This window comes from Gastrolobium bilobum, unplaced genomic scaffold, assembly GCF_033153095.1.
Source record: "Gastrolobium bilobum isolate Gb01-03AN ecotype WA unplaced genomic scaffold, APGP_CSIRO_Gbil_v1 utg4375, whole genome shotgun sequence".
Taxonomy (NCBI): domain Eukaryota; kingdom Viridiplantae; phylum Streptophyta; class Magnoliopsida; order Fabales; family Fabaceae; genus Gastrolobium; species Gastrolobium bilobum.
Genome location: NW_026897406.1, coordinates 149740 through 158942, shown reverse-complemented (window position 1 = coordinate 158942; position 9203 = coordinate 149740). Strand labels below are relative to the sequence as shown.

At 34.2% G+C, this 9203-nt stretch overlaps 2 protein-coding genes and 1 non-coding gene across 3 annotated transcripts; 2 read left to right on the top strand and 1 right to left on the bottom strand.

Annotated features, from left to right (window-relative positions):
- Positions 1–2501: 2501 nt before the first annotated feature.
- Positions 2502–5022, bottom strand: LOC133306711 (endonuclease 1). The gene is made up of 9 exons (XM_061507075.1): positions 4773–5022; positions 4484–4664; positions 4276–4383; positions 4059–4114; positions 3888–3971; positions 3658–3753; positions 3169–3233; positions 2989–3062; positions 2502–2881 (listed from the first exon to the last, which is right to left on the bottom strand). Exons 1-9 carry the CDS (start codon positions 4905–4907, stop codon positions 2757–2759), a joined length of 924 nt encoding a protein of 307 aa, XP_061363059.1. The 5' UTR covers positions 4908–5022; the 3' UTR covers positions 2502–2756.
- A 913-nt stretch (positions 5023–5935) lies between these two features.
- Positions 5936–6683, top strand: LOC133306702 (large ribosomal subunit protein uL24z-like). Its single transcript, XM_061507063.1, has one exon. It carries the CDS (start codon positions 5987–5989, stop codon positions 6425–6427), a length of 441 nt encoding a protein of 146 aa, XP_061363047.1. The 5' UTR covers positions 5936–5986; the 3' UTR covers positions 6428–6683.
- A 12-nt stretch (positions 6684–6695) lies between these two features.
- Positions 6696–6778, top strand: LOC133306720 (small nucleolar RNA R38). The gene has a single exon (XR_009750935.1). It is a non-coding gene; the product is annotated as a small nucleolar RNA R38 (small nucleolar RNA).
- Positions 6779–9203: the final 2425 nt, after the last annotated feature.

Sequence of the window (9203 nt, the reverse complement as noted above, 5' to 3'; positions counted from 1 at the left end):
AAAGAATAAATAAAGGGTATTGTTAAATCTTGGAAAAGTGAAAGTAAGACCGTAAAAAGATGGGAAGATTAAGAATTTTGTCGGAATTAAAAACAGCCACTAACCACGTGCCTGCTCTGCTGCATCTTGCGTGTATTTGATGTTGACCGCTTGACCATAACAACCATAATTTTGTTTGCATGATACGCCACAACCATTATTGTGTTCCTTCATTTCCAATTATTTCCTTTCAGCATGAAACTGATATTATCATACTGTTCTATGTTTCATCATTCTCATTCTAACCGTTATAGCATTTCATAAAATCTAATTATTAGTTATTAATAATGGAGGAACACGGGAAGGAATTAAATTTTCAAACCCTATTTCTCAATGTCGCGGAAACATTCCATTTTTCCAAAATGACATGCGTCCAATCTAGGTAACGAGTTTGATTTGGTCACATGACATGTTTTTTGAGGTCACCAAACTTGATGTCAGGTTTAACAAGTTTGATGATAAATCAGTCAGTATGCAATATTGAAACAAGACACATGGCATGTTTGGGTATCTCGTTAGAGTTAGCAAGGAGTTTACTTTGATAGGTGATATAAAATTTTGATAATTTAAACTTCTGAAGGATATACTTTGGCCTCAGGTGGCCGAATGAAGTTTTTTTTTTTATTTCACATAATTTTTCGAAACGAACGCGCTAGCAAGTTTTGAAGGGAACTTGGTCAAATTTTTTTTCCAAAAAATGCTTCAATGTGCCCCATTTGGTATATTTTATTTCTATGAATGATGTTATTTAATTTTTTTCTCTTATTTTCACTTTCTAACACTAAAAAATAATCCTTCCAGTGTGTAGACTGTAGATCTCCAAAAGTTAAGTAGAATTAAAAAAAGTACCTGATTAAAACACTCAAGTCAAAAGTTATGATCTTCTGAAATTTTACCGTAAAATTATCAAAATTTTGTGCCACGTGTTAAACTAAAATTGTTGTAAGCTCCAGCAAGTTTGCCTAAGCGTGTCACGTGTCTTGTTTCATTGTTATAGACTGATTGATTTGACTATCAAACTCGCTACATCTGATAGCGAGTTTAGTGGCATCAAAACACGTGTCACGTGATTAAACCAAACTCGTTACCTATTATAAAGAGTTTGGATGCGTGTCATTTTGATAAAATATACTGTTCGCATGATATTTTGACAAAAAATTTGAGTGTCAGTTCCTATTCTCTTTATTTTATTTTATTTTTGCTAAGGAAGTATATCATATTGATATTTCTTTTTTTCAAGCAAAGGTATGGTTGTAGGAGATTTCATGGTAAACGGGCTTAAATAAAGTTATTTTTACATGCCTTTGCGTTTCGAAATGGTTTTTTAGGGATGCTAGATACTGAAAAATTCATAAATGAGGTTGTGATAACAGGGTCAGGGTTGGGCATGAGTGACCTAATCCAAGTCTTAACATCCACATTCCACACAGACCAAAAGCTTATTTTGAGTTATTCATTGGGCCATTCTTTCATATGTACTATGTTCAGCCCGACAAAAGGTTGTATGCTTGGTCTTGGCCCATAATGCGTTGCATTGTTTACCAGAAAATATCACCGTAAGTTGGGTTTTTTATTATATAATTAAAAATTAAATTAAGTACAGGATCTAATTTTTTTTTCATGAATTGTTTAAAGTTTTTTTTATGCATGTTATAGTTTTTTTTAAAAAATTATTTAACTCTGAAATTTAAAAAATTACTTAATCAGCTTATAATTAAAATTTTTTAAACTCACGTAAAATATTTCAAACTATCTGTATAAAAAATGAAGTTGAAATCCATCATGGATCAATTTAACAACCTTTTTTTTTAAAACTAAATTAAATTTATAAACACGAATAATATATTATAACCTTATAGTTAACTAACTCCAATTAGTTAGTAGCGCTCTTTAATTTGAGGGAAAATTCTTTTTTTTTTCAGAGAAAGTCTTTTTTTGGCCGTTCTCTTCGTGAGGATTGATTTGCCACAAAGTAACTACGTTATTAGTGGGGCTCAAAGGATAGATATGAATACAAGTAAGAATATATGTTTTTCATGACTAAACATTGGAAACGCATCAAAAATAAAAATTCATTTTGTGATACAAAAAAGTGCAAAGTCAAGTATTGAGATATTTGCTCACTTATTTTTAATAATTCATTTTTTTTTTTAATTTTCCTTTCTCCCTCCACTCCCCTAATTTTTTTAATAAATATCTCTAAAGTACTATTATAGTGATTGGCCTTCTCTAAGCCCTAATGGATTAGTTTTAAACAAAAATGTAGAGTGAAGGCAAGTTTTGCTTGCTATGCTAGTCTATAGTTTAATAGTTTTTTATTTTAATTTTTTGGTTTGAAAAAGACAACGTACCAACTAAGTGTAGAGTCAAAGCAAGTTTTGGTGTTGTCTTTAGTTAAAAAAACAAGGTACACAAGACTAAAAAATTAAGAAGAATACGTAAGTACCAACTAGGCGAAAGGTTTCACATTAGAAATCATGAAAATATGTAACTTTGAGAATAAATAATTTGAGTTCAGAGAGAGCGTTGTTCTCTTTTTCCTTGTTTCTAGATGGATAAATACAATTCGCTGAAATTATTGACAATTGACTAACCAAAAGCTGGTCATAGTCATAAACGTAATGACTAATAATTTAGAAGAAATGGGGGTTAGACCCTATGATTATTAACAAAATTAAACAACTAATTATTGTAGGTCTATGAGGTGATGAATCTGCTTAAGTTGGTATTGAGAATCCTTCTTCAGAGTCAGCAAACACCTGGTTTAGAATCATGGCCAATCGAATTCCACCTTGAGCAATTCGTTTCATGACGAATGGCATCCTTGACTCAAAGTATTCATCTGCAAAAACATCACAAGCCAAAGTGATGATATTTGTATTAGTTATATGTCCTTAAAAAGAGAAGAAAAGAACACATCAATATGGTTTGGTTGGTGAATTGGGTTACCTGCAAGAGTTGTTCCAGGTTCTGCTCCTTCGTAACCCCATTTGCAAGCTATTTCTATGCTCTCTTTGCCCCAACTACATGGTTCAAAAACAAGCACAACCAATGTGAGGAATCTGAGCATATTAAAGGCAAAGATATTGGATTTGGAGGAACTGAATGAGGAAGAGAGGGTGAACTCACTTGTTTACACAGTGAGAGAGATCATTACAATGTTGCCAAGACGTGACATCACTTGACCAGATCCCCTGTATAGAAGAAATAAGAGATTGTTGATTTTACCAGTGTTGGGTACGACTCATACTTCGCATGCTGATGAAGGCTCTAGAGACTAGGTACTATTGTAGGCCTCTGATTTATTATAATTTTCTTAGCAATTTGGACTTGGGCCAATGAATAGCTGATGTTAGGGTTTTCTAATCCTATTTATATTTTCCTTGTAAACCGAGTGACTTGTAACCAGTGGCGGTGAGGAGAATATAGTACAGACAAGCTGGAAGTAGCCTTAATTGGGTGAACCAGGGTAAATCATCGTGTCAATCTCTCTACTCTTATCTCTTTTTCTGTTTTATCGATTTTGTGTGATTGGCGATTTCCAACAACTAGGAATCAATCAAAGAATCCATGTGTTGAATAAAAGCTATGAAGGGTGATACACAAATTTAGTCTTACATCGGTGTAGTTGCTCTCAATGTCTTGGAGAAGGAGAGTCACATCCTTGTCGTAATAATCTTTTAGTGCTGTGAGAATAATTTCTCTGTCCCACACCTAACGATAGACAAGAAAAACACATTGTCACAAGATGAAGTTGAAAATTTGTATCCATCTGTGATGCATTCTCCTTTTTAGAATTACTTTTTTTTTTTTTTTCATCTATAGAATTAAAGAAAGTTGAAGCTTACATGGTGCAGATTAGATTTGTGTCTAAACCAGCGTAGTTCAATTGAGTTTCCTCCTCTGTCAGAGGTGAATGAACAATGCATTGGCTGAAAAAACAAGAGTCCCCAAAATTTTTTAGTCAACGTGCTTGGTAAGAAGCTAGATTGATGGACTTTAAAGAGCTTTTAACACACCTGATGTATATCTCCCATGAAGTGTGACAAGAACAACAAAGCCTCAGTCATATTATCTGCAAGATCAGAAGCTAGAGGGATTAACACAATAATAACAAATAAAAAGTGAAAACTCCACTCTAAGTTGTTCTTCCTGATGTGATAAAAATGTACTTATTCAAATTTTCTCAAAAGGAAAAAAAAAATATTTTTTTTTTGGAGAAACTTGACCCCTTACATCTACGATCAGCTGTGCCCTCTTTGTAATGCAAAAGCTGAGAAGTGAAATTTTTGACAGCACCTGCAACACACATATCTTCCACGCCATGTGTATCATGGCAATCCCCTAGGGTAACAACATCAACAAATTTTATCATTAATATTTAGATGTTTTAATGAAAGAAAGCAAGTACATGAAAAAATAAGTACATAGAAGTAATGCTTACTTGAATAATCAAAAGAACAAGCATCATCCGGTGTGTCAATGAAATGAAGTGGACTTGTCCACGAATATTTATGCCAGTGCCTTATTTGGTCTGGCCATACGCAGAGGGCTGATAAGTTACCTTTGACATAGGCAGGTAACAAATGATACACAGCTTCTGATGCCTCAGGCTCTAATAGTGACTATTATCAATTCAATTCTAACTGTCAGTTACTTTTCTATAATTAAGTTAACATGAATCCACAACCAACAGTTATAATTGTTCAAGCGTAACAGATTCTGAATTTTACCTGTGCAATTTGACATGTCATGACATGACCCTCTTTGCTCCAGGCAAGGGTAGTTGGTACTGTGATGAAAGAAGAACTCAAGAACAAAAGAAAACCAAATGGAAGAGACAGCCACAAACCTCCAAGTCTACCCATCTTCTCTTTTTTTCCGCTAACCTCTACAAGTTTTGCTTCCTTCAGAAAGGCATATTACAGATATATAGGCATTTTTATAAGATTAGCTTGAAAGAACACGTAAAGGGGTTTTCATTGAGTAGAGGACTTAAACATGTATTTGTTTAAGTATGTTCCAAGTTGACCTTAAGTAAAAGAATTATGGGCATATTCTGGTATATACAAGGTAGCATCAATTTAATACAATGAAGCCGTGTTGAATTATAACATAACATGCTTCCTTTTTTCTATTGTAAAAGGAAATATAATTTGAAGTTCTTTGCTTATGGTACACTGTTACCTACAAGCAATACGTTAGTGGTCCTCACATGCATCACGATATGTGACTTGTGGATGCAGATGCATCGTTCTCAATCTTAAACGTTTGAGCAATTGTGGTCTGAGACGCAAAACAAAAAACAGTTGAGGGTGGGCAGCTTGTGCCCCAAGTTTCAAGTCATGTTAGGTACCTATTATTGTAGGTTACACAATATATTTTTTAATTGAACATTTAACATAATATTATAATCAATAATTTAAATTTACATTCTGTTATTTAATTACGAACTTTATAAAGAACTAAAATAAATCGAGCAATAGGTTGTCAATTATTTGACTATAATAACTAAAGGAAGTGGATTCACATGTGTGATTAGGTGGAATAACTATTGATTCATGCATTTCACAAGAAACTACTAAGACTAGCTTTTAAAAAGAAGAAGAAGAAGGATTTGGATTAGTCTTAATTTATTTAAAATGAGAGGTGACTTGTGATGGCGCACATGGTCCTGGCCTTGCCTGAGAGCGACTATGAGAAATGGCATTTCGGTAATTAAAGCCGATTTTCAATGGCATTGGCGTATTAGAATGTAGTCTGTTTTTTGGCCCAATCAAATAACACGCCTGAACCGATTCAGAACAGGTAAAAAGCCCGTAAGCCCAGATCAAAAAGTTAAACCCTAGGGCCTAGGATAGCCCAACCCTAACCTTATATCAATAAATTGCAGAGACACAGAGACAGAGAGAAACCCTAGTGTAGGAAGCAGCGGCAGAGAAAGAAGATGAAGTTCAATCCGCGAGTGTCGAGCAGCCGCCGCAAGAGCCGTAAGGCTCATTTCACGGCGCCGTCGAGCGTGAGGCGCGTTCTGATGAGCGCGCCGCTGTCTACAGACCTGAGGTCGAAGTACAACGTGCGGTCGTTGCCGGTAAGGAAGGAGGACGAGGTGCAAGTGGTGCGTGGGACATACAAGGGGCGTGAGGGGAAGGTGACGCAGGTTTACAGGCGCAAGTGGGTGATCCACATCGAGCGCATAACCCGCGAGAAGGTGAACGGTTCAACCGTTAACGTGGGGATCCACCCTTCGAAGGTGGTGATCACGAAGATCAGGCTCGATAAGGATCGCAAGGCCCTTCTCGACCGCAAGGCGAAGGGACGCGCCGCCGCTGATAAGGAGAAGGGCACCAAGTTCGCTCCTGAGGATATCATGCAGACCGTTGATTAGTCTTTCTTTCCTTCGTTGCGGTTCATTTACTGATATAAATATATGAGACTTTGAGGGTTTTGTAATCATTTTGGATCTTAACTATTCACATGCAGGCCTTGATTTTGTTATGGTTTAATTTAATTTTGATTTTGTTTGCGCTTCTGAATCCTGTAGATTACGATTATGCTAATCGGTAATTGTTTTTGTGGTAATGGTATCTTTATGCTTAGTTAAACCCTAGTCCTAAGTTTGTATGTGTTAATGTTGTCTTGGACTGTATGGACAGTGGCGTGGATGATGAGATTAACAATTTTACAGTTATCCCTGGCTGATACAGCAGATGCTGAAAATTTGTAATCTGACATGCACTGTTAGGTTCCATACATGTTAATACAGTTAAGTAACTTGGGTGGCTTTGCTTTACTGGAAGAAGGTTGTGTCATTTTGATTTATGGAATTTTATTTGAACTAAAATGTCTGCTTTCATGTTATAAATTAGGAATGGTGAAAATGTTTCTATCAAGGTTTTTTGATTGAAGTTTCTTTTTTGTTAAAATTTAACTTCATGGATTTCTAACTGGATTGTGTTGTGGGTAATAATCCGATATGATCACAGGATGAGTTTTCTTTATTCTCGGCAAACAGTTTCCTCTTTTTGGAAGAACAGTCTTTCCCTTGTTTCTAACTTTTGAGGTGGCCTGTGCTTTTTTCTGAGGTTGAGTCATATGCATTGTTTGGATCAAATATATTGTTAAGCGATTATGCCTCTTAATTTGGTTGATCTAGGAGATATAATTTTAGGGTTCATTTGGTAATGTGTGGCATGGCGGCATTCTTTGCCTAGTTGCCTTGGATTCTGTGGTTTGCCAAAGTTGTTGACATGGGTAGTTTATTGGAGATGTTGGTTTAATCTGGTAACGTCTTTTGTTCGTGGGATCTGGGCCAGATTTGGTTCATCTTTGGCAATTGAGATCTCTAGCTTCTTTTATGGTATATGGTGTTTTTGTAATTTCTTTTTTTTGGGTTTATGGTGTCTTAAACCATATTAGTAGTGTGATGAAATTTGGAGTGCTGTAAAACAAGGAATAAAAGTCTTTTAGTGCTGACTGGTGAGTATACGGAAACTCTTAATTTCTTTATACAATTGGTTAGTGTATGATGCGTGTTAATAAAATGTTTCGATCCAAGGTGACAAACAATCATGTGTTTGTTTTGAAATTGAATGAGGTTGGAATGGTCCCATGGGCAAGTTGATAATTTTTCCTTCATTGCTTCCACAATGATTAAAAATGAGTGTCTATTGCTTATTATTTTTGCTTGTTTAGAGTTGATGAAATTGATTATTAACAAACTTTTCCATTTCCTACATTAAGAGTTCGCATTTCACAAAAATCAAATGAAAAATTGTTCAGGCCTTCGAGTCCAAGTACATGTGCGTACGAAGTATTGAATAAATTTAAAATATGTAGTCAATTTCCGTGAAGTTGGCTGCGGAAGTTTTAAGGTGGTGTTTGGTTGGGAGATTTTCAGCGCATATTTATCTTTCTCAAGTATGGTTTTTAGAAATACCATGTTTGTTTCAACGTTTTTCACCAAAAATCCATCTATTCAATTTGTCTAGATTTATGAGAAATATAGATATTCGCACTGTTTAGAAACCCAACTTGAAGGTGGGATTTTTCGGAAAACCGGTTATCTCGCTTTTAATGCACATTTCTTAAAGTTACCTAATTTTTCTAGTAAAGTTTTTTCTCCCCAAACAATTTTTTTTTTATATTTTTTTACCTATCTCACTTTATTTGTCTTTTCAATCATTTCTCTATTTATCTTATTTTCCTACTATTCCAAAAAAAATTTCTGAACCAAACGCCCCTTAAAAAAGGTAAAAGGTAAAAGAGGGTATGGCGAAGTAGGGGTTGGTAAGCAATAGCTTACGGGGAATTGTTGATATTTTTGCAATTGGAAAACGGAAGTAGATTCGGAACAAATAAACTTACGCCTAACAGGCGTTATAATGAAATAAAACTATGATTTTACCATATGAAGTGCTCGTATTTACAGCATAGTTTAAGAGCATCGTTATTTACATGCAACACAGTTGAAGAGCATCGTTACTTACATACAGCACAGTTGAAGAGCATACTTACATACGACACAGGTTTTTAGCATCCTCACAATTTATAAGTTTGTCATGGCAAAAAAAATAAAAAAAATTCCTAATTTAAAATAATTTCTTTAAAATTAAACTTTTAGATTTGTATAAATAAATTTAAAAAATTAAAAATTAATTTTTAATTTTTTTTTTTATATTCTGTTAAAAAGAATATTTTAATCTATTTATATTAACTTTAATATATGTAATTCACCTCTAACAAATGATAAAATAATATAATTATAACATATTGTTAATTTAGTGTACATCAAATACAAGACATGATAAAATTTATATATTTTTTTTAATATTATCCAACTCTCTTTTCCTGTCTATTATTATATCATAGACTGTAACCAATAACCACCCTTTCCCTATGCATCTTTCGTCCTCTTGTTAAAACTTTTTCCCAATTTTATAGACATAGACAAACTATTGACTACACTTATTGACTGTTCCCTGCTAAGCTATATAGTAAACGAGCACATTTTCGGAGCAAAGGGAATGAATACTCCCTTATATAAAAAATAAAATATGGAAAGAAATAATCTTTAAATACTCCCAATGCACTTTCCCTCTTCTCAGAATTAATAAATAGTATATTTTTTCCATTTCCCAATTTCATAGACATAGACAGTGTTG